General features: G+C 39.8%; 1 protein-coding gene and 1 long non-coding RNA gene across 2 annotated transcripts in view; both read left to right on the top strand.

Moving 5' to 3' along the window:
* Positions 1–18,144, top strand: part of cacna1ab (calcium voltage-gated channel subunit alpha1 Ab) — a 62,921-nt gene extending 44,777 nt beyond the window's left edge. The window contains exons 23-28 of the mRNA XM_088009495.1: positions 594–729; positions 3,354–3,467; positions 6,075–6,110; positions 10,686–10,887; positions 11,919–12,175; positions 14,695–18,144. Coding sequence (XP_087865621.1) covers positions 594–729; positions 3,354–3,467; positions 6,075–6,110; positions 10,686–10,887; positions 11,919–12,175; positions 14,695–15,420 — 1,471 coding nt within the window. The 3' untranslated portion in view covers positions 15,421–18,144. The remainder of the gene's footprint in view (positions 1–593; positions 730–3,353; positions 3,468–6,074; positions 6,111–10,685; positions 10,888–11,918; positions 12,176–14,694) is intronic.
* Positions 1–26,062, top strand: part of LOC148160340 (uncharacterized) — a 259,172-nt gene that overhangs the window by 78,777 nt on the left and 154,333 nt on the right. The gene's annotated exons all lie outside the window — the stretch shown is intronic.

The raw sequence follows: 26,062 nt of genomic DNA, 5'->3' as shown, positions 1-26,062 counted from the left end.
GAACATTTCAGTGAGTTTGAAATGATCTGCTCTGATTAGCCCAGGTGGTACATACCTGGGTGAAACTTTCACTGAGATGTTTAAGATCCCCTCAAAGTTATCATGACATTTATTTTAAATCTGGGAGATTTTTTTTTATCTTCCTAGAGTTGACTTTGAGAAGTACCTATTACTAACAATAATGAAATTGGAATTTCTTTAGATTTGCTGATATTTAGAAACTTTTCTGTGCAAAAAGGAAAAAATGCAGCACCGTGAAAAAGTTTGATTTCTTGGTTTGTCAAAAAGAAAAAAGTCCACATTGTCATAATTTCAGCGTAGAATTTTGAGATTTATACAATTTGGAATAAGACTGTACCAACAAAATGTGGAAAAATGAATGCTGTGAATATTTTCTGGATGCGCTTAGCAGTTTGAAAATGCCTTAAAAAAATCCCTAATTCATATTTCACATGACTATGATGTAAAAGTTGACCATGTATCCAAGCTGAACCAAAAGCTGTGGCTGAATGTTTTGTGTGTGTGTGTGTGTGTGTGTGTGTGTGTGTGTGTGTGTGTGTGTGTGTGTGTGTGTCTGTCTGTCTGGACTCCAGACCCCCTGAAGGTGGCTTGACTGAAAGCCAATCATGGATGACGGCTAAAGCACAGGAAATGTTCCAGAAGACCGGGAACTGGAGCCCGGACCGGCCCTACCCCGACGACGTTCACGAGAACCGCCACAATCCCCAGGTACAACGAGTCCCAAACTAGTAACCCGTGGCAACACGCAGTAGGACGTGACTCTAAAGCAAAGCAAACGTTTTTCTCCAACCGTACGGTCTGTGCCTCGGAGCAGCGTTGGGTTGGTAATGACATATTTAAACATTACCAGATGTTTTAATGGAAATCCTGCTCAGGGTTTCTGCTGTTGCAACACATATGACAGAATTTATAGAAATGAAACGGCGTTAAAGGTCTGAAAACACGTAGTGTGTCTTTTTTAAATACATCAGCCTAGCTAAAAGGTTGTTGGCAAACTTACTTCTCCATACGTCTGTCATCTTCTTTTTTGTCCTTCATGAAATTCCCAATCATATTCTGTGAGTCCAGTGGGGTTTTTTCTTATTTTTTATTTCTACTCCCATCGACCTCGTGTCCTTCAGCCTCGTCTCTTCACGCTGCCTCTCGTTGAGATGCTGGTTTGGACTTCGTGGACGTTCGTTGTGATGTGCACCTTCACTCTCCGCGCTGCGCCTTGCTTTCACTTGTTTGTTGACGCTTCCACTCCTCAAAGATTTAGCTCTAGTTTGGAACATGTCATGTAATATGAGCAAAGATTGATTTTGATTCCACAATATGCCTTAAGAGACTTTTGTCTCCTACGGCATGATCCTACGTTTGACACTTGATGCCATTTTTGCTGTAATTTGAAAATGTCTGTGCTTCTAAAAATAATAATAGTTTATTCATTGTCAGTTATTGAACTCCTGCGTCATAGTGGCATACATTAACCTACATCACATGCTTTATCATAAAAAGATTTTTTTTTTTTTACTGACAGTTTGTTGTGAAAGTATTCATCCCCTTGAACTTTCCTGCATTTTTGCCACCAAACACTCTATGTATTTTATTGGGATTTTATGTGTTAAACAGGACAAAGTATTGCATAATTAACGTAAAAATCTGAAAAGTGTGGCATTCATATGTTTTCGTTCAATGTCAGTATATTTACAGCGGTTGTGTAGAGGTGTAGAAAGGGAACCCTCTGAAAATGGAAAGAGTTTGAGACAAATCCAAACATCAAAACATGACTGTCCATCTAAACCAGGTCCAACATTTACTGTCCTAGGAGCCACAATTGGCCTCAGCCCAGCTAAATAGGGCTTGTTTAAATGTTACATGACCCTTAAAAAATACAATTTATTATTTTTGATATACTTTAGGAAAGTAATGTTAATTTATAAAGAATGTTTTTAGGTTTTAAAATATTTTTTAAAAATTTAACTTTTGCGGAAAAGAGAATGGATATGTTTCCTTATGTGGGGATGTTGACATTTTACAAAAATAAAATGAAAAACAAAATAAAACAGCACAGATTCCAATTTAATGACGAAAATATTTATATATACGCAAAACAAAGTAACTAGTATTTTTATTATTATTATTAGTAAACAAAGCATGTGTCAGAAAACGGCTTTGTAAAGAGGCCATTAACTAGAGAAGTGGTTGCACAACTCTAGAGGAACTGCAGAGATCCACAGTTCAGGTTGGAAAACCTGTTGACATCTCTTAGTTGTGTTCTCTACAAATCTGGTCTGCTAAATATATATATTTATTTTTATTTATTATTTTTTTTCAAATGTATTTGTTTATTTCACATTTCTGTCTCGATTGAAGAAGACATCTCTATATGACCAGAACATGGTCCTCGTGGAGCGAGGTGGCTGGTTGACATTTTTGAACGGTTGCCACGGGAGATTAAAGGATTCCTCAAACATGCATGAAAGAATCAAAGCAACCCTCCAGGTGTGTTTTTAATGAAGGAATAACCTTATAACATGATGTAAAGCTCAAAAAAGTTGAATTTACGTAATACTGCCCCTTTAAGCTAGCATTTACAAAAATTATTCCTACCCTTCTAACTTTCTGATTTATAATTTTTCTACTCCAGCAACAGTTTGACACTAACAATGTGGAAGGTAATCAATAGGAGACGTGTGTCTTCAGCACGCTGTTTCTCCAAGGTGGTGGCAGAATGGTGCTGTGGAAATGCTTTCTCTTTAGCAGGAAAAGAGGGTTTTGGAAGTGAACCTGTGTTAGAGGTTGAAGAAGATTTGAGTCTGGGCTTTGTTGTTTTCTTTCCACTTCAAATCTGCTTCTCTGTAATTTTAGCTTAAGCTAAGTTAGCTTCAGCTAATATGTTAGGTTAATGCTGGTATAGTGAGCACAAGCTGTGGATTATACCACATTATAAATGAGTAAAGACAAACTTTCCTTCAGCTTGGAGTCACTTTACTGAATTGACTATGAACCGCTGCATGTTTATCAAATAAAATCCCCCAATAAAAATACGTTAAAGTTCGTCAGAAAAATGTGGGATTGTTTAAGGGAAATCAGCTATTCTGCAGCGCTGTACCGTGTCATCCTTTAGTCTTTTTGGGTTTTGCACAGCAACAGGTTGCAACAGCTAATTTATGCAACTCCCCCGTTGCATAAATGGAGTCGGAATATTAACGTTTTCTGAAAATAAATCGATTCCCTATTGAGTTTGACTTCATTCCACCTCCCTTGGTTGGTCAGCGAGCCAGCACCGCGTCAGTGTCCAGTCGCTCAGCAGACGGCGGTCACGCCCCCCCTCTCATTGTGTTTTGCAGACTGTAGAGATGAGGGAGATGGGGCGGGACGGGCACTCCGACACTGAGCCCTGTCACCCAGTGGATGGGCATGGGCGGACGCTCTCCATGCCCCGCCTCTCGGCAGACAACCAAGTGAGCACGTTCATCCCACCTCCTCCTCCACCTCCACATCTCTCCATCCTTACTTTCCATCCTCAGCTCCGGTTATTAGTTTGAAGTGAGTCGTCAAAGTCTTTCTTCTCGCCCCGAGCGAGACGAGTCTGACGATAACCTCAGCACAAAAAGACATTAACAGTACTCTGTGATGAATTTGGTTGTTTTTATTATTACATTTAATGATTTTAATAGTCGTAAATATAATCCACACCAAAAAATATTTAGCATTCTGATATTTTACAGAATGCCCGGTCGTACCTGTAAGTCATTATTATTGGACAGATTATGAAGTTTGCCCTTTTTTTGTAAATTGTTTTCGATCATGTAGACTCAACTTTTTTGAGAAAGACTTTTTCATTCATTTCCCGCTGCCTTGTTGACCTGCATGACCTTCATCACCTCCTGACTTCACTTTTTTTTTCTAAATGGATCTAAAGACGAGAAAGCCTAAATATGTATAGAGATACATATCTAGAAAAACAACAGTCCCGGTCAGAAGTTTGACTTCTTATTTGAAATAACTAAATAAGTTCATCCAAACTGATGACTTGTACATCTTATGTAAATTGTATAAGGTTTAGTGCTGGGTGATAAAGCTTAAAAATAAAATCTCACATTATCTCACATTTGATTTCCCATTTTAAACAATTTTTTTTCATACTTTTTTTTCCTTAATTAAATAATTACAAATGACCGAACATATTTTAAATATTGGTGAATTGGCCTGACTTTAAAGTCACAACAAACAGAAGCTGTAACAAACACTCTTCTAGCAAAAGATGGTGACTTTTCCTCTGAACTGTAAAAACCCAAGGAGTTCATCGGTGAAAAGAAAAAATGGAGATCTTCAGACATAGAAAAATGAGTTAAAAGATAAAATTAATTGATCACCCAGCCCTATTTATATTCCTTCCCTCTTTGTATTTATTAGTTCATTCCCATTAAACCCTTGGTGTGTCTGTCTTGTGTGAGCTGCAGCCAGAGGTCACGTTCTCCATGCTCATTCACTGTTACTTAGTGTTTCTTGATCATCTAATCAGGAACAAATTTACGCAAAACTGCCAGATTTTGCTGCTCGATGCTGAAAAATACGTAGAATAAATGTAAAAGAAGCCTGTTAACGTCCAGCTGACTTTCCTTATCTGACCTTAACAACAATAAAAAATACCCAAGTTAATCAGAATCAAAATTAGCTTATATTGTCGTACAGAAGCAAAACAAAATTTGTTTCGGTACAGCCGATCTGAAGAACGCAAAAGAAACATAAGACAGGTGCCAATCTGTATAATTTTTTTTGTTTTCTTCACATATGTACATTTTTTATTTTATATGTATATTTTGGAAAAGAGTTAGTGAGGAAAAAATATCACAAAATGTCTTTCAAATATTTCAAAAGTTGCAAGTTATTCCTCCCTAAACGTGATGAGTAGTTACAGTGACAGCTGTCATCAGGTGTTATAATTGCAACGAGTCTATAATATATTTTTTATGAATTATTTATTGTTTTGTGTGGTTGCATCGGTTTTGAAGCCTCTGGCTGCAGTCACACACACACGTCCATGAAAAAGAACCACGGCCATGTTCCAACGTCCCACTACATGAAGTCATGTTGCTCTCACTCTGGTATGTTCATTACTGAATTATATATATATATATATATATATATATATATATATATATATATATATATATATATATATATATATATATATATATATATATATATATAAAAACATTTTTTTTAAGTAGAATAAATAGTTGACACATACAAACCCCGGCTGTGGACGACAGCTTCAGCACAGCACGTGACACAGGGGACATGGGAGAAAATTTTAGAAAATATCTTTAGTGTTATTAGACAGAAACATCTGCAGTTTGTTTTCAAGTAGAGTTTAGTCCATCTGTCTGCAGAACATATTTAACGTAAAACTGATACTCGGATTTCAAGGCAGGACCTTCTGAAAGTGAATGACAAGCTTTTTGAGTGAGTGTGTGTGTGCGTGTAGGTGTGTGTGTAACCTCTGTGACTTCCTGTCGTCTAACACTGCTCTGCCTTCCAGAGAGCTCGTGGTGTTTTGGTAAGTGTGTTAATGAGTGTGAGCGGGTGGACGCTGGCAGCTGCCGTCTCCTGGACGACACACACTCCTCTGTCCACCGTCTGCACTCTGGTCTCTGTGTACTAACTGGGTTCTCTTTCTCTTTTTTCTGTTTCCTGATCTGTCTCTTCCCCCAAACCTGAACTGTGTTCTTTTTATTCATTTTCTGTTATTTTTTTTTGCCACATAATCAAATCTATCCATTATCTCCCATCTCTCCCTCTCCTCTGACTGTCTGTCTTCCCTAACTTTGTTCATTCTTTCTGTCTTTGTCTCCTCTGTTTCTTCTTTCGGCCCTGGTGACTGTGCCACGTTTGGACCTGTGCTTTGTGTGTGTGTGTGTGTGTGTGTGTGTGTGTGTGTGTGTGTGTGTGTGTGTGTGTGTGTGTGTGTGTGTGTGTGTGTGTGTGTGTGTGTGTGTGCGTGTGTGTGCGCGTGCTACACTGCTCCGCTCTACGTATCATCTGTGTGTTTGCCTGCTCTGCAGCGGAGGAGACACAGGCCCCGTGGAAATAACCTCAGTGTATGTACCTCTCTCTCCGTCTCTGTCTGATTCCAGTCCTCCCCTCTGCTTTCCTCCGTCTCTTTTGTCTTTGGTTCACTTTTAAATTGTAATTTGAAAGCTCATCATCTCCCTCCAGGCGGGTTGCTTCAACCAAAGTTCACTTGGCGTCAGTTTGCCTGTCTCTCACTGTTACGGCAATTTTTCTTTGTAGTCACTAAAGATTATTACATTACAACATGTACAGTAGAATAATAACCTCAATGGTTGCTTAGAAATAAAAATATTCCACTCCTACTGGCAGCCAACATGTCTGCTGTCGTTTATGAAGTTAAACACGTCTAAAAACTTTACAGCAATAATTTCATATTATTTTGCCTGTAATGAGTGAAAAAACTGGTTCATTTTTCAAAGCTAAATTTTCACCATTAATTTGTAAATATCAGTTTTAAACTATGTATATAATTAGCTGGCTAATTATTTACCCTCAAACTAAATTTTAGCTCCAAACGAAATGTTTACTTAGCAAGCAAAATATTTAGTTTAGAAACTAAATTCAGTTTCAAAACTAAATATTTAGCTTATGAAACAAAATAATTAAATATTCAGTTCATAAGCTAAATATGTATCCTCAAATTGGATATTCACCTCCTAGATAAAAATTTTGCTTGTCAAGTATTTTATAAACCAATTGTTTAGTTTGGAGCTAAATATTTAGTTTCCTAACTTGATATTTAGCTCAGATCTAAATATTTAGCCAACAAGCTAAATATTTAGCTCCAAACTAAATACTTAGTTTGGAGCTAACTAAGTACTTAATACTTTAACTTAATACTTTAAAAACGTAATATTTAGTTTGAAGCTAAATGTTTAGCTTACCAAATTAAGACTTAGTTTGGAACCATGACATTTATAAATGGATGAATAACATTTTGAAAATATGATTTAGAAAAATGAACACCTATTTTTTTTTTTGTATTGAAAATTAACAGTAAAAATTATTGTTGGCAATTTTTGATGTGTGTAACTTTACAACGGCACTCTCTACCAACAAGCCTTATGGTGTTGCTGTTGCAAATTTTATTTATTTTTTTGAATAATAGATTAAAAAATGTTGACGTTTTTTTTTACAATCACTGTAAAAAAAAAAGTCAACATTTATTGTCTTGACCCTAAATGTCAAGACGATAGAAGATGTAATCCTGTAGGTTTGATTATCTTCATAACTTTGAAAACGGTAACAAGACCAAAACCACTACAGCTAAAAACATTAATTTTGTAAAAAGTTATTTTTCTCTTTAAGTGAAACCTTCAGTGAAAACACTGGAGATTTTGGCTTCCTGTGGATTTATTTTAAGGTTTCTCTTTTTAAGTTAGTTTTCTAAGGTATTAGCTTGAAATATGAACACATTTTTCAAGCCTCATTAAGTTTATTCACTTTTAAAATCAGTTCTTACTTCTAGTTGTTCGCTGGATTAACTCATGAATTCATTTCTATAAAACATTGTATCTTCTTAAACAGAGAAAATCTGAGCCTCCAAAACCCCAAAAAGTTGATAGTGGAGGAAGACTTTGGTGCTCTGCATTATTAATGATACATAATCTAAATATGTTGTCATGTTACTGATAAATATAAACTGTTAATACTTCTTGGAAGGCATCTAAAGCTCTACAAGCACAGAACACAACTTCAAATTTGTTTTACTTAAAAAAGACTGTGAAACATTTATGGATATTTTACAGAATTAGTTTGTATGACTTATGAACTAATGTCATATGAAAACGTCATAAAAGTCAAGTCAGCTTGATTTTTTTTTTTTTTTTTTTTTGCTGTTTTCTAAAGGCAGCATCTTGGTGTTCTTGATATGAAGCTCACCCACCTGGACTCCAACTTTCTTTAATCAAACTGGGACTTTTTTAGTTACACTATTCTGATCTAGTTTGGTTTCATTTTTCCCCCTTCCTCTCTTCTCGAGTCTCCTCTCTTTCTGTTTGCCCTACTTTCTCTCGTTCCCATATTTGCTTGTGTTACGCTCACAGCCATTGTTTGCTAACTTCTGACTTTTGCTTGGAGTTTTTGCTTGTACACAGCATCTGACTGTATGTCCTCCGTGCGTGCGTGCGTGCGTGTGTGTGTGTGCGCGCGTGTGCGTGCTGGGTCTAACGGGGGTATGCATACAGCAGTGTGTGTTCAATTACGTTGCATCTCTGCTGATTGGTTCAACTGAAGCATGGACTATGTTGGCGGTGTGCCGGCATGTCGTCGGTCATGCATGAGTTTCACAGCAGATGGGCGCAGTAGGAGACCAACGGGGAGAAGCTTGTTGGCCGAGACTTTGTGGTCATACTGAATCTGTAGCTTGCAGAGCCGATGAAAGGGGATGATGCATGATTTTTATGTCATTTAACCTTTATCTGCCGAGGTTAGACCAACTGAGATCAAAGATCTCTGTTACAAAGGAGACCTGGTTTTAGAAATGAACGCATACCAATGACTGAGGAAGATGTCCAGTCAATTTTAGAGTAGAACAGTGAGAGGACCGCGGATGGCAATAAATCTCAACGCCCCACTGTGTGCACCGTCTTCCATGGAGTGAAGCGTTCATAAAAACTGCATCGGTACATCCCGCTAATTTCTGTTTCACACAAACAGAACATGCCTGTTCCTTTGCATGTTGTCTGTCTACAAAACCCGTCTACTGTAACTTTGCTGTGAAAAAGTTTGTAAAAGCTTAAAACTGCTGAATGATCACAACTCTGCACTTTCCTGCTCATGCTTGGCGTAAACCTCAACACAAGCATTTTGAGACCTTTTGCTCAAAGTGTATGACAATAGAGAAATGGTGTTTTGTATTTCTTGTCACCATGGTGCCCGGATCTGAGAGCATCACACTTGAAAGGCCAAGAGGCTTTGCAGCGTAATGATTAGTTGAGGCTGTAAACTTAAGATGTCATCTAAAAAGAAGACCTTTAAGTAACATTTAAATAATAATTTTAACTTCAGCCTTGTACTGATTTATTGGCAAACTATACTCATTACAGTACAGTAAAGTTTTCTCAATAAAGTCAAATAAAGAAAAGGTTCAAATGTTTTTTTTATTCATCTAAAAAAAAAACATCGCAAAAATGTTTTTTTTTATGCAAAAAGTAAAAATGCGGTGTTGTTCATTTAGTGTAAATACGTTTTCAGACACTTTGAACTCGTGTAAATCAGTTCCAGTGGATTGGCGTGGATGTTTTTTCCACCCATTCAAGTTCCACTAAAAAGAACCCTTAATGCTTCAGCGTCATTTCGGACAATGTCATGTTCCCAACTTTGTCAGAACCGTTTGAATATGTCCCACTTCTTCTCTGAAATGACATAAAACAAGATCCATGAAGGTATAGATGGATGACCTTCTTGTCCAACATCAGTGTTTGACCTCACAAATGCTTGTCTGGAGAAATCGTGAAAAATACCATAAAGACACTCTGAAACATTGAAATCTCTTGCCCAGAACATGACGACTGAGACAGATGGAGCAGGATTTTAACCGGCAACCCACCAAGTTGTGCATGAAGACAAAAAAAGAGAATAACTAAAAACTCAAACACATTGACGTATAATCTAGTGTCAGTGTAACTTTCTATCTTAAAGTGTAACTATACGTCCCTGTGAAATCATAACCCCGGCCACAAACCATTTTTAGAAAAATTCTGCCAAAGTGGGCGGAGCCAAGAGGTTGAAGTGGGCGTGGTCGAGTGTGGAGCTGTCAACCAAACTGTAGCATCCAAACCGATAGGAAAATTGAAATACTGTAGGAATAAACATGATTACATAAACACGTTTACACAAATATGGCCCAATTTCCAAAGTAACAATAGATAGCACCCTTATGACTCTTAAAGCAACAATAAAAAGCAATGCTCACACTTGTTTTTCATTAAGAGTGAAATGTGTTGAATAAATTTCATTGTCAAAGAAAGTTGTAGTAATTGAAAGAGTTTAATTTTCCTTTGAAGATGCCACTTTTTCTAAGAGAACGTCTACCTGATGAGAATGGCTTTCTTTGTTTGCTGGCCGAGTTTGACGTGGCTGCCATGAGGTGCAATGATCCTCTGCGATGTGCATGTGAGGCATGGGTTTTTTTTCTCATCCTCTTGCTTGTTCTCTGCCTCTTTCTGTCCTGCCTGTCAGTGAATATCTCTGTTCGCTTCATTCCTTCATGCTTTGTGGAGATGTGGGTTGATTTCCCTCACACATTTTGCTTTCTGTGCGGATTCCAGGCATGAGTAATGAGCAAGTGTTGCGGTAAAAGAGTTGGTGGAGATTTATCACTTGAAACGTCTCATTAGGTAAAAGCTGAGGAGTGTAGAAAATAAATCCGGCTCTAGGTAACAAACGCACACCGAAACTACAGCTGCCATAGAGCTATAATATAAATAGACATTTAACACATTCTTCTCTGTGGAAAGCCAAATAAACAATTCCCTACTTTCACAATTGAGAATAAACTCCAGCTTTCAGAAGGTAATAACTAGCTTACGTCTCTCCTCTCCTTTGTGTTTCTCTCACTCCCGTCGTTGTCAAAAATCTCCCACCCTCATCTTCTTCAGACCATCACCGACAACAGCCCGATGCGTCGCTCTACCTCCAGTCTGGTCCACGGGCGTTCGGGTCGTGGCGTGAGGCTGGACGACTACTCTCTGGAGAGGGTGGTGTCCGAGGAGGGGAGGCACGGCGGCGGGCGCAGGCACAGGGACCGAAGTCATCGCACTTCGCAGCGATCGCTGACCAGATACACAGACGCCGACACAGGTGACTCGGTTGACCGCTCCTTTTTTAATTTAAGGATTAGCGACGTCAGATAAGTCATGATGTGTCTGTTTGTTTTCAGTTGTAGAAAGTGGAACATTAATCGTTTTGCAACTCCTTTTGAGGTGGAAATGACAAGGCAGCAGAACTCTGAACATGTTGAATATCAAGTGTTATCATGAAGTTGTAAATGTGAAGCTGCAGGATTTCCTGTGATAATTAATTTCAGTTACAAAGTTCCTACAGGAGCACCGAAACGCTTCAAACATTGCCACATTTTGTCGCAACACAATCGCCAACTTCCATGGATTTTATGGGGACCGACATGAATTAGTGCTATAAGAGAAATTACACGACTTACATTTGTTACATTGGGAGATTGGGAATCGGACGAAACTTTCAAGAGAAACGGATCTTATTTAACTCCACAAATGTCTGAGAATCAGACTAAATATAGCATCATGGTTGCTTTATTTAGCATTTAGCATATTTTTAGTGACTTTGTTGCAATATTTAGCAACAAAATAATTTGTATCAGTCAAACTCAGAACCAGCAGGTCAGACTTTTCAAAAATTGTGATGGTCCAGGACGCTGCATTCACAGTGGACCTCTGACACAGCTATGTGGTTTGCCTTTATATTCAGAGTTTCTTTACTCAGACACCAAAAACATAGAAGACCAAGAAACACAGCAAGAAAAAGGTTGTAGACAGTATTTGAACAAAGGCCACATCAGTATTTAAATGAGGTAATTAGATCCTGCAAATTAATCTACATGGCTGAAATGATTCAAGTTTTTTTTATAATTGTGAGCTGGTGAATAATAGGCTTGGTGGAAATCCTGGGAGATTATAAAAGCTGGAATATTTCTCTTTGAATCCACTTCCTACTTCTTGTGGGTTCCTGGATGTTATTTTTATTTGCTCGTGTTTTAAAGTCTACCTTCTTCCTTCTGTAAGAGCATCAAGAGTCTTTCTTCTATGCCTGGTGCCTGAACTAAAAGCTTTTGTAACCTTCATGTCTGACTTTGACAGGTATCCTATCTATTTCATGTCTAGGTCTGGGTACAGACCTCAGCACCACCACACAGTCAGGTGACCTGCCTCCCAAGGAGCGTGAGCGGGACCGCGGCCGCACCAAGGACCGGCGTCATCACCACCACCATCACCGCCATCACAGCTCAATGGACAAGGAGCGCTATGATCGCCACGACTACCCACATAGACACCCCCAGGACCGCCACTGGTCCCGGTCCCCCAGCGAAGGGCCAGATGGGAGAGGTCACAGACAGGTGAGCGCTAAAGTCACCGAGATTTCACAGCAGTTTACCAAAAACAGTCACAAATAGTTTGTCTACTAAATTCCCATGCATGTGAAATATGTTTTTTTTTTTACCTAACAGAGTTCAATTTAATACACAGTATGTTTTCTGTTATCCTCATTGTTTGTTAGCTATTCCATTTTTCTCACTGGGTAAACATGTAGACTCAAAATTGGCACGTTTGTTACTTTTCCTGGTTGTTTGCTTTCACAAACCAAACCCTTTGAGCAACCTGTTTACCTCCTCGCCTGTGATGGCGCTGCACCAAGAACCACTGAAGGACACAACAACCTCTGAAGAAGACACTTTTTCCTTCAAACCAAAATTTAGTGGCAAGAGATTTTAGCAGTTGGAGGATTTCTCCTTTGTCTTTGGGAAAAATCCACAAGCTATTTCTCCTGCTGGTGTTAGACACGTGCGTTTCTTCATGTTGTATTTACCCAGAATGTCTAGCACAATAGTCCACTCCTGCTTTTGAAGAGGTCTCTGGTCCACTTGCATCCATATATGCATTCGTACTGCACTGGAGTTCACTTAAACTGAACCTAGACGTTTTGGCGGACCGGAGTTGGCTTTTTTTGGTCACACCTTCCCAAACAAACTGGACCGTCCAGGCAAATGAACCAGTTTGATTAAAGCAGACTAAACAGGGCTGGCGTGAAGTTGGATAAAATACTTAAACTTTAGGAATGTAACACCACGTTCAGGTTGTACACCCATGTGTGTGACTGCGATTGACTCTCTGTGCAAGTTCATAACCCAGCTTATTTTGAAGCTGGGTTATGAATTGTTCGCTTCCCTCAGCTTCTTAAATTCCTGCCCCTAAATCCAAGATTCCCAGTTGTTCCATAATCCAGGTTCAAAAATGTCTTGCAACACAAAGACTGTTTTGGTTGGACAGGAGAAATCAGTCCACAGAACTTACCCATGTTTTCTCCGTAGATGATCATCAGTGTAAGAGTTAACAGTTCTTTCCATAACCCTAATTATGGATTTCAATTCATGTGTTTTAATGTTTTTTAAATTATTTTTGTTCCTCTTTATTTCTTTGTCTTCTTTTCTGCAATCTGATGTTGTTTATTGCCTTCAATTTGTTGCTTCATTTACGTTTTAACTAGAGGTGTGCCGATCGATCGGTCACCGATCATAATCGGGCCGATTTTCGTGAAAAAGTGCATGATCGGTGATCGGCGATCATTGTCTCTTTTACCGATACCGATCACCTATTTCTCATTTCGCATCCTGCCTGTGCAGCTGGTCTCCTCTTTCCTTCACTCTGCGCAAACGCGCAGCAACAAATCCTAAGCGATGTGGAACTATAACGCACTGAGTGAATGGGGAAGTTTGCTGCGTGTTGCTGCGGAAAATTGAAGCACGTCAAAATGCATCAACACAACGAAGCTAATACGACATATAAACAATGCCATACTTGACGGAGTTTGGCTACATCGAGGCTCACTGCAGTAAAAAAGACATACGGAGGATCAGAGAGCAGGTAAAGCAGCGCACAGCTACAAATACTCACCCGGATTAGCATGACGGTCAGAAAGCTAAACAAATAACCCGCAAAATTATTTAAGTCTTCGAGCTGCGATGTAAGACGCTGGTTCTGCTCTCGCTGTTGAACCGCTGCTACGCTACAGGTAGTAATATTTCACAGACGGAGCGCCGCTTCTGCTCCACCTGGTAGTGACTCTCACACCGAACCTCTGCTTAAAGCTGCAGCATCTAACTTAAAAAAAAAAACATTTTACATATGTATTAAAACTTTCGCTGTCCTAACATGAGACAGATAATCTCTGAAAAAATAATTGATCTCCTCCCTGATCTGCATAATTACTCCGCTCAGTCAGAAACAGCCAATCAGAGCTAGCAGTAATCAGCTAGCCGCCATGCTAACAGGAAGTTTTCATTCAGTAACTCTGGATTGTTTATTGTAATGGAACCTGTTTTTGCCTTTGAATGTTAAGTTTTATACTTGAATTTTTTTGGCAATGTTGAGAGGTTTTATTTTGGCTCTTTGCGTTATTTAGCCTCTTCAGAGCCTTCATATGTTATCAGTCTGTTAAAGATAGTATTATCAATAGCAGTACAATTTGCACAAAGCCTGTTTTGTTTAGTTTTCTTCTTGAAAAAAGTTATTAAAAACAAGTTTTTGTCTAAATTAAGGTGAATTCATGGTTCCTTTTTCCACATAATGTAACCGGTAGTGTTTATGATAAAAAAAAAAATAATAATAATAATAATTATGTGATCGGTATCGGTGATCGGTATCGGTGTATCGGCCCTCATGGGTGATCGGTATCGGTATCGGCAGGAAAAAACCTGATCGGCACATCCCTAGTTTTAACAAATTATCTATTTTAATCTTATTTATCTCAGTCTAATCCAATCTACCTGTTTTTATCTCTCTGTATCCATTGCTGTTTTCTACTCTGGTCTTGTTGCTGTGGTGTGTTTTGATTTTCCTTGTTTACATTTTGCTGTAGGGCAGTAGTTCGGTAAGCGGCAGCCCGGTCCCCTCCACCTCGGGGACCAGCACTCCACGGAGAGGCCGCCGCCAGCTGCCACAGACTCCTGCCGTCCCGCGCCCGCACGTCACCTATTCCCCCGCCGTCCGAAAGCCCCTCTATGGCCCCCCGGGCCCGGGTCGATTGCGCTCCCCTTCCCCTCGACACTTCTCTCCGCCGGACCACGACCGGGGCTACCACCACCGGCCCCCGTCACGCCACGCCTCCCCGCACCACGGCGGCTCCTCGTCCAGGCACGGCTCACCACGCTCGCCTCGGCACCAGTCGCCTCACTCGCCGCTCCACGGGTCACCTCGGTCTCCGCACCGGAACCGCTGGAGCGGCCCCCCGCCGGGGGACAGCCTGGAGGGTGACGGGCCCTTCTACGAGAGGGATTATGAGTACGAGCGGCATCATGAGCCTCCCGCCTACGAGCAGAGCCTCTCCCATGGCAACCCTCATCCGCATGGTGGAAACCCTCACCCACACCCACGCTCACCAAGGACTGCTCGTCACGGGCCCCCGCCGCCCCCTCACCCGCATCCACGTAGGGTTCCTAATGGCTACCGCTCATCCTCACCTTCCCCGCATAGGAGGGGACCACCAGGGGCGCCGCACCCTCACCACAGGCCTCCCCATGCCAGAGGGCCCCGCAAGGGCCTACATGAACCTTACAGTGAGACGGACGAGGATGACTGGTGCTAACGACGGCATGAGATGCAGACAGCAGAAGATGATAAGAACCATCACCTCCAGTGCTCTGGCACATATGTAAACTTTGAACAATGTGACGGTAAAGTTTCGGAGAGCCCCTCTGCTCCCCCTTTAAACTCTAAAAAAAAAAAAACGATGCAAGGGTGGAGGTAGAGGGGCAGTGGTGCTGCTCGGAGCCTTTTACACATTTTGCAGAAAAATCAAATCTTTGACAAAGCAGTGCGTGGTTATGCTAATCTCGAGAAAGTACGGAGAACTTAGTAGGCAAGGCCAGGGCACAGGTTGACCTCTGCCTCTCAGAACTAGAGTTCTCACAACCAGCCTTTACCTGCGAGGTCTAGGCTAAAAGGGGAAACAGAGGGAACAGAGGTCCAAGGAGGAGCATGAGGTTCTAAAACAATGTGACGGGATCATTTCAAGGCCTAACAGGCACTTTGCTCGGACTGGCACCCGACTGCTTAGGTGAGCGCAAGCTCTCACTGGCCGGACTCCTTCAGAAAACAGAAAATAAGCTGAAGTGAGGAGTACACCCCGCTTAGACTCTGCTCTAAAACAGACACGTTTAGGGAGAAAAAAATGATGTAATAAAAAGCCAGGATCCCCCCCACTAACCCTTACATGCCAAGCTATGCCTCCAGAAAATGAAACTTGAACAATGAAGAAGACGGTGAAACTTTACATGACAGTGACAATAAAAAAAAAACTAAATAAATAAATAAAGGGAGTACTTTTACTTTATCTTTATGATCTCTCTGTGTCCAAGGCAACAGAACCTAGGAAGCTCCACCTATACTGCAAAACCCAGCCAATCACAGCGCTGGCTGATGATATTCGATGAGTTTTATCATCTCTGTTTACTGTTACGGACTCACTTGATGGGGGATGGAACTGCTGTGACATCACTTCCTGTCCAAACGGCGGTGGATGCAAAGCCCAACGTGGGCTTCACTTCCTGGAAAAGACGCAGCGGGAGGACAGGCCCAGGTTACTGGAGAAGGGGACTGGTCACTCTGTCAATCCTTTCCCTGACCAACCCAGCATACAGAGAAACTGGGACCTGACAGGAAATGACATCACAGATATTGGCGGGTGGTAAGAAGACAGGAAAGGAGGGATGGGGGGGGGAAAAAGAAAAACCAGACTAATTTCTTCAGTATTTCTTCTGTCGATTACTTCTTCTTGTTCTTCTTCGGACATTCGGAGCTTGGTTCTTCTGTTGCATTCGCTCAGCCTCCTTTGATCTTTTCAAAAATCGGTGGAAACCTGCATGATTGATATAATCCATACTAGAAAGGAAATCTAAGCGGTGCGGGCGGGAGTGGGACCAGGGGGGCTTTATAGGAAACTTTAACTTTTAGGTTCACAGAAGAGGTTATCTTCTTTTCAGACTCTCTCTCTCTCACTTTTTTTTTTGTCTGACTCAAAAGTCATTTTTTTAAAGATTTGTTGTGTTTTTTAACTTGAAACAGACTTTAACAGATTGACAGGTTTTTCACTTGTCTCAGTTTTCTGTTGAAAACTCAGCTTCCGCAAAACCTGGCAAAGAGACGAGCAAAAGAAAGTAAAACGTTTACAGGGTCATGCTGGTGTCCTGTCTTTTAAGAAACACACACTTTTGAGAGGGAGAGAGAGAGAGAGAGAGAGAGAGAGCAGACAGAAGGAAACTTCTACAACACTTAAGTTGCTATTGTTGATAACAGAAATTAATAATGATTTAATTTCATCATTGTCAATGCAAATGAGTGACAATGATGATACTGGTGACGATTGACTGAATGTTAGAACCGTTGATGTAGACTTGCTGTCATGTTGATTGGAGTTCAGATATGCCGTGTTCATCTATTTTTATTTTTTTCCATCCCTTATGTTGGTATCCCGTGCTTAGTGATGTCTACCGGGTTCCCGATAATCTTCGTGCAATATTTTTATTTTTGGGAAATGATGGTTTTATGAACATTCACTCGGCAGAGTTGCGTGTTGTAACACAGCTCTAATCGAAGATGCATTCTCTCTCCAGGATAGTGGAGGGCGGAGGTCAGGGGAGCCTCAGTACCTGTTCTGCAGCGACCCGTAGGGTCTCATCAAGCCAACCCAAAGATCAGTAATGTTTAGACTGAAGGAGTACAACACATTGAGAATGTGAAAGCTGATTTTACATGTTTCTTCTTCTAGGGTTGACATCGTCCGACTTATTGCCAAAAAAAAATTTTATGAATCTCAAATCCTTTTTTGTTTGTTTGTTTTAGCTCTATAGTTTAACTGTGGGGTTAGTTGCCAGCACTGAAAGCACAGCATTGGTGGTACAGGGTTGGCGTCAGTCAGTGTTTGAGACGGTGTTTTGGCCACTAGAGGGCAGTAATCGGCACCCATTTTTCCTCTTCTACTGGACGGTGACTTTTTGGCCACATCCTGATCTCTCACCGTCCTGCAGTCGACTTTCCACTTTCTATAAAAGTTGTAATAAACATGAATCCGATTCTTCGTCAGGAAACACTGATATGCCCTGAGAGCTGCCATATCTTTTCATTCGTCATTCCATTTTCCCCCTTGCCCTTCCTTCGGCCCTTTCCGTGAAGATACCCGGCCCAGTTCAGTAACTTTGTAGCACATCGGAATCTTTCGCTGCCAAAACAAAAAACATACAAAAAATGCTTTAACAACCAACTTATTTTTTCTCATCTAGCTTTTTGTCAATTCATTTGCTGTTTTGTTTGTTTAGCTTTTCAAATACCAACATTACAGAAGAGAAATACCTTGGAATAACATTTTAACCCCTTATGTTACGAGGAATGACAGTTATTGAATGATCAATAATTCTAGACTAAAAGAATAGAGCATAGATACTTAGTTTATTACCTAAAGATGAATATAGATGTAATGTTCTAGATGTAGTTATAGATAAAACACAAAGTATAAATAGAGTTGCAGATGTTTATTTATTTTGCGTACTAATGCTACTTTTTTCACGCAAATTGCAGAAATCCGAGACAAACCGCAGCACAGACACATTTTGACTCTATGCAGACCTTATTTACATCTCCAGAGGGGAACCTGCAGCCCCCAGCGCTGCAAAAACAAATCCATTAATCAGGAATCGGCACATAAGAGATGACATAAAGACCGACACCACGTTTTCACCTCGTCACGCTACGTCGCATCCACAGTGAGGTTTACTTTTCACGTACATCTGTTGCTTCTTCTGTTTTTTCCCGTGGTGGATCCGTTCTCCCTGTTTCTTGAAGTTTGTTGCCTCCGGGACGTGATTTTTTTTAAGCATAGCATGGTGAATCGGACTGGGGACTGGGCTTATGTTTTGTCAGTTCAGTGGAAGCAAAGGGGTGCTTACCATAAAACCTTCTGTCCTCACCATCCAAGAAGTTACAGCAGGTGAGGATTGTTCTCCAAAGCCCCCTACAGAGCCACAGTGCCTTCTGTATCTGAGTCACATTCATCACCCCCCATGAGCCCCGCACCGCCTGCCTCCCCAGTCACAGTTGCTCTCGTCAGTAACCCCTCGCCCCCTCCTTGTGTAGTCGACGTGATCAATCATGCTACGCCTTAAGATCAAATCTCACCAGCTCCCATGCTAACATTCAAAACGGGGAGTGTGACGATTTTGAGACTGGGCCACGTCAGGAAGCAAGTCAAGAGACTAGGCTAGATGCACATTCAGAATGGGCTGAACTATTTAATATCTCCCATTCAGGCACTCAGTTTTGTAACAGCTACCAAAAAAAGAAAAGAAAAATAAAACCCTCACAGCTTCAATCTGAGCCTTGCGGTTTTTGACTTTTGAAGACTCAACGGCCATCGTCTCCAGATCCCGCTAGCTGGCTAGCCCCTTTGGCTTCGGCATGGCTCCAGTTTATGTCCATCCCACAGTTGTCCTGTGTACAGTTTCCTGATGATGTACTTAGAGGTTTACAGAGGTGCGAAGCTGTTTGCTTACTTCTCAGGTCCCTCTAGAGCTAGGTAGCTAGTTAGACCACGTAGGGAAGAAACCGCTATAGAACAGGCAGCTCCCGGTTTGAGTTATTGTATGGTTTTTACTTGGCATGGTATCTTGTTGTTGATCTCACCCCGCTCCTTTCACCACAAGTACATCATAACACACTTCAAGCTCTTACATTTCCATCTAAAGCCTGCAGAAGTGCTGCTGAAACGACACAACTTTTCATTTTGGCTCCACTTGCTCGTCCGGAATTGTAACAGCAGATCCCAAAAGGCACACACACAACATTGCCCTTGTGTGAAAGCATACTGTGTGTATGAGCTTTTTCCAAAACACTTATCCCATTAGTTTGGAAAAAGACAAACATCTAGTATTTTTTGTCTATTTTTTTTAGTATCTAATTTCTTTATGAAACAGTTTAGGGGGGAATGCAAGGTTGTTCTTTTTTCATCACCTGTCTTTATGTCTGCTTTCTGTCACTCTTTACTGTTAATATCTAAGTAATCTTTCTTTTTTCATTTCTTCTTCCCCATGGGATGAAGGGAAAATTAACAAGCGTACCACCCATCCACTCAGTCGGCTGTGAAATTGTGTCAGTGGGTCATTTGTAAGGTAATGTGTTGACAAAAACACAAAAAGGGCTCTCTTTTAAAAATAAAAAAAACTACACAGTGGGGATTAATGTACAGTAGTGCTGCCAAAAGTTGTGTTTATGTAGCTAAAGCCACACTGAGGTCTCCCCTTTGTACAGCACTATATGTGTGTGCATGCGTGTGTGTGTGGGACATTGGAGCGGGGGCCAAAACAGGACAAGTGGCTGATGTTGTAGGGGTCGGGGGGCGAACTGTTTCGGGTGGAGGGTGGCTGCTTCTGGTGGAAGCAGCAGCAGAACTTTCAGTGATGTTGATACACAATTTCACAATGGCACCAGACCACTTTTCAAGCTCACGCTCAAGTCGCCATTTTTCCACCATCATCTGATCCTCATCTGTTTCTGCTTTGAGAGGGGCGGGGCTACGGCTGTGACAGGGAGACGTTTTACTCTGTGACTGTGTGTGTGTGTGCGTGTGTGTGTGAGTCGACATGTGTTCGCTATGGTCACGTTTGCTAAGGCTGAAACTGTTTAATCAAGTTACATTCTCTTCACACTAACGCAGACATCGAAAAAACAAAGTAAAAAAAATCTGAGATCCTTTTTGTGAAAAAAACAACAAGCTTTAATATGGACTAGATATATAGAATGATGTAGAAACCCACCTTGCGCTGGTAATACACCAATATTGGAGGATTTGATGGGAGTTTTTTCTTTCTCCCCACTGTCACCATTAAACTTTAAAATAGAAACTCAAGCCATTACTGACTGAAATTAGTCTTTTAAGCCAATTTTCTTACATTTTCTTCTAGAAAAATAAATCCTAGACTTAGATGGAAAAAGTGGCTGTGAAACATCCCTAAAGAATTAATGTGTGATTGGTACAAAATGTGCATGACGGGCAAGAGTTGTGTACAAAACGACCAAAATCACAGGTTCCGAAACTGCAAGTTGACGAGATGAACAGCAGTTCATTAGCTTATAGCACTGCTTCTGGATGAGCCCCAGCTTGAATGTACTGCACTTGTATTAGGATTTTTTATTTTTAAACTAAATGCCAATACAGAAAGGTTTTCGGAAATAACGAAAAGACTTTAGTTTTTAATTAAAAATTCAGAGCAGATCTCATCTGATTCACCAAAGCTAAGCTAACATTGGTGCTTTAGCTAAAAAGCTAAAGCAGTTTTTCACTGCCTTAGCTGTGCCCAGGGTTGGATGTACCGTATTTGTATTACATTGTTTCTTTTTTTATTATTATTTTTGAACTAGTTGCCAACTCAAATTCAATGCCAATACATGTTTTATCAGGAATAATGAAAAAAGCGTTAATTTTAAGCTAGATATTCACAGCAGATCTGATCTGATTCACCAATGCTAAGCTAACATTTTTGGAGGGGATTTTCTATAGCATAGCATGGCTTTAGCTGTGCCCTGGATTGAAAGTGTTTGTTTTTTAAATTTTTTTAATTAAATATGAATACAACAATGTTTTTTATTTATGAATAATGAAAAAAATAAATCTTAATTTTAAGCTGAATACTCAGCAGCTAAAATTTGGGGATTTTTATCTATTGCCTGAACTACACTTTTTTTTCCTATCAAAAATTGCGTTAAAATATAACCAAAAGTTTATAAAGCATATTTTAACATTGAAAATACACATAAATTCTTCCCCCACAAATACAAATTTTAACTTAACTTGTAATGATACAGTTTAGAAAGTAAGCAACTTTTCACCCCTATCCAGGGAAATGTGTCAGCTGTTTAACTTTTTAATTTATTTGATTAATGGCCTAACTGATTAGATGTTTCAGCCCTTGTTGTGTGAGTGTTGTGTGACAATCCATTCATTATCATGCGTGTGTAAATGTGTCGTCACACCATCAGCTGCAGAAGGTAACCCTCAGTGCCTTACACTGTACAGGACATGATGACTCTCTCCACTCGTGGTTGTTACTGCATCATCATCTCCTCTGTTTCTCACCCTTACTCATTCCCACCCTGGATGGGTAAGAACTGTGTGGTTATATGTGTGAGTGTGTGAGTGTGTGTTTGTTTGTAGTACCTTGTGGGGACCATTTTCCTGACACTACGTTGTGGGGACCCACTGCGTTGTGGGGACCTAAGCCTGGTCCCCACAAGGGGAAATGCTGTTTTTGTGTCAAGGGTCAGATTTAGGTCTAAGGTGTGAATTGAGTTTTGGTTAGGGTTAGAATAAGGGTAAGGTTTAGGCTGTAGAAATGAATGGAAGTCAATGGAAAGTCCCCACAAAGATAGCCACGCAAACGTGTGTGTGTGTTGGTAGATGTATGAAAGAGTGAACTGTGGGAGAGTTGGTTGATAATCTTGTGTTGTGTTACTCATCTTCTCACCATGTCTCATGTCATCAGATGTGCATTTTGGCTCTGTAATTTATGTGTAGATATTCCATAAAGTTTCTGGAAAAACTCTACTGTGTTCATCGTCAGTAATTCTGTTCTGCTGTCTTATTTTCCTCATTCCCACTCCTTACACGTTCTTCATGTTGTACCATTTGTGAACACTAGGTAGCAGGATTACACTTTTTTTTATTCCATCATCATCAGTGAGACATAGAAGACTGAGTGAGTTAATGCTTTTCTGTGTGGGTGTGAACCTGTGAGGGTTTGTCTGTCTGCAACATGAATGTGTGTTTCTTGCACTTTATGGAGCCAAAAAATGCTTTAGAACTGATAAATATGGGAATTGGTTTATTTACCTTTATTTTTGGGGCTCTAGCATTCAGAAATTATTCTATATTTTTTTTAAAAAATTGTAAATTCAAATTTTTTGTTTTGAGAATTTCTTCAGCTATATGTAGCAGGCATTTTTATCATTATTATTTATTTATTTATTGCAAATTGCCTTGCACTTATTGAAATAAAAGCCTAGTCCACACGTAGCTGGAAATGTAGGAAAATGAATAATTTTTTGTGTTCTGGCCTTTCATCCAAAAAAAAATCTGTTTAATATTATCAAAAAATATGTATAAAGACTCCAACTAAAATGGAGATTTGAGAAAACTTCCTATTTGTTTTTGCACGTGTACATGGGGGAAAGAGACATTACCTCTACGACAAATAATATGCCAAAATATCCACATATAGCATACAATTCCCAATCAACTTTGTCTTGTGTTTTCTTATCTTTATATTCTAATACGCTATTTAAAAGTAGTTCAACATACACATCCATCCAACTTCCTGCCCCCATGTTAAATTTCCAACAGGTTGTTTTTGAAGCAATCTGATTGGCTGATGTAGGCTTTAGCTTTGCGCTACACTGCCCCCTATGTGTTTGCCATGTTAAAACAACGCTCACGTTTGGATTTGAGCATGTTTGTGTGGATAAAAACTTTTCTGAAACCGATCCCATGTGTACGATATTTGTTTGAACAACATGAGATATTCAATTTTTAATAGAGATCCAGCTACATGTGTACAAGGCCTTAAGGTTAATACTTCTAATCTGATCTCTGAAGCAACAAGTTTGGCTGCATAAACTTTACACGGACGTTCACAGTGTCTCCTTCTGCCGCCTCCGCATCTCTGAAGAGCCCTCTCTCCATTTCCATTTCTCTCTCTACGTCTTTCATCCTTAATCTCATCTTCTCCGTTTGTTTCCACAAGCTCACCCGAGACAAGTTGCTTCAAGGGATTTTATCCTCAGCATTTCATTCTCAAAGATGCTGCAGGCAGATCTATTAAAAAAAGAAAAAGAAAATACCTGAAAGTTCCAAATGTTTTTAACAACAGATCATATTTATTTGTTTTCCTGTTTGTGAAACTATCAGACTTAACATGTTTTGTCTACCAATATTTTAGATGAACTGAGGAATAAACTTTTTAAAGAAAATAGTTTAAGATAGTCAAAATCCACCAAAAATTATGCTAAGCTAGAAAAAAAAGTGAAAATCTTCCAGAGGAAATTGTTCAAAACATACAAATTTTGAGAGAGGATTAAATAACAAAGGCTTCAGGCGAACAGTTTCCTACAAATTGTCGAACATTTCAAAGGACTCAAGCACAAAGTAGTGTTTCTTGTGCAGAGATGCGGGAGGAACTCCCTGAAGCAACTGCGAAGCATCCGTCTCATTTTAAAGCATACCATCCAACACTCGAGCCAGTAGAAACCGAACCAGTGCCACACTAGAAAAACCATACACGATTCATTCAGCAAGTCAGGGGGGTGTGATGGGGAAAGAAAAATACGAGCATACATGGCAATTTATGATAAAAGAGAAGTATTTAATTACAGATTTGCATGTGCAATGTGCATGCCACTATGTGGGATTAACAAATCAACTTCAGGAACTAACAAAAAAAACTGAAATTAAATATAAAGAAAAAAAAGGATATATATATATATATATATATATATATATATATATATATATATATATATATATGATAGATAGATATAGATAGATAGATAAATGTTTTTAAGAGCAATGTGTTTCTTTTTCTTCTATTTTTAAAAACAAAAAATGTGAAAAACCTTTGCAAAAAAAGAACAAAAATATATAATTAAAAAAACAATGACAAAAAATGGAAATGATTTTGGTGATGAAATCAAAGAATGTTTGTTATATTTGCCAGTTCTTTCACTGGGAGTGGTGGGGTAAACCGTGGGCAACAAAGTTAGATAAGACTTTAACTAACCTTAGGAGGGGGGTGGGGAAAAAAAGAACAGAGGATTTTAAATAGTGGAACAATGCATACATAGCTTTTCTTTGATGAGAAATAATTCCCTTTGAGAGTAAAGAGTTGCCTGAACCTGAATCTGGTGATGTTATTCCCATTTATTCTGGCTATGAAGTCCCTTCTTTTTCTCCCTTTCTCTGACCATCTCTTTCTCTTCCTCGGTTTCTTTCTCTATCCTGCTGTTTCTAAAAGTGCATTTTGTAATTTAAAACTGAATTCTTCCTAAAGAACCAGAATAAACCAGAGAGAATGCATTATACCCACCCTTCAGTCTGCTTCTTTTGTCCAACCTCTGAAAAATTCTTTACACTTTTAGGATCGGACATGACAGCATTTTCGTGATTTTGCCAGCAGTCTTCACAGATTTCTAGAAGACTTGAGCAGCTGTTATTGTTGTTCATTATGAAGAAATTGGGTTTTTCATAATTTCATGAGCTAATTTTAGCTGCTGCTAAACATTTAGAGGGCATTCTAAACGCTTTGGACCGGACAATAAACTGAACTTTACATATTTGCTTTTGTACACTTTCTCCTTTTCAACTGTGCCCAACCATGTTAATTATAGTGTAGTTATGTTCATCTCTATACCCAAAGTTAAGGAATATAGAAATAGATAAAAGACACCAACAGTTCCAAATATTTTAGTATATCATACCAAATGTTTGCCTTTCTGCATAACACAATGAGCAGTCGAGAAAAAAGTAGTGATAGCTCAAGACTCCACCTTAAATATGAGCTCATAAGGTGGAGATTTATAGGGCAATTTGTCCTTTGAGGAGAAAGAAAATGTTGCATGAGAGCAGGAGCTTGAAGAACTAATGAACCGGCACCTTACCAGGGGAATTAAAAAGCGTATGTGATGAACCCAGACATCTGCAGATTCAAGATGAGGAAAACTCCAATCCAAACACCTAAATTCTGCCAGAGTAGAGATAAGCATAAATTCTGCTTCTCCTCTTAGCTGTCAGTATTACTTTAATTTATTTGATTTTGATTTGATTTATTGTCATTGTACAGTAAAATGTACAACAGAATTAGTAGTACAGCTGTTCTTATGGCATTTTTAAACAGTCAAAACATGTAAGACTGGTGTGATCTGGGGGAAAAAGTCTCTGGATGATCAGGAGCTGAAGATTTCAAGGAGCTGCTCTTCATTTAGCCTGTTGATGGTGGATCCAGCGTTTGTGACGAGTCGGAGCAACACCAGCATCCTCCGCAGAACTCCCTGGCCTCGTCGTTTCTGTTAATGTTGTTCAAAACACTGACGATTCTCTCCGAGTCCAACCATAATCCACATGTATCCTGGTGGTCCTGACATGACCGCCGGATGAAACGAGTCACTCATCACATCAACATGACATCAGTGTC

This window comes from Poecilia mexicana, unplaced genomic scaffold, assembly GCF_051168715.1.
Source record: "Poecilia mexicana isolate PSO_F unplaced genomic scaffold, ASM5116871v1 scaffold_2, whole genome shotgun sequence".
Taxonomy (NCBI): domain Eukaryota; kingdom Metazoa; phylum Chordata; class Actinopteri; order Cyprinodontiformes; family Poeciliidae; genus Poecilia; species Poecilia mexicana.
Note: the sequence above shows the minus strand (reverse complement) of the source record. Positions and strands in the feature narration are given on the sequence as shown.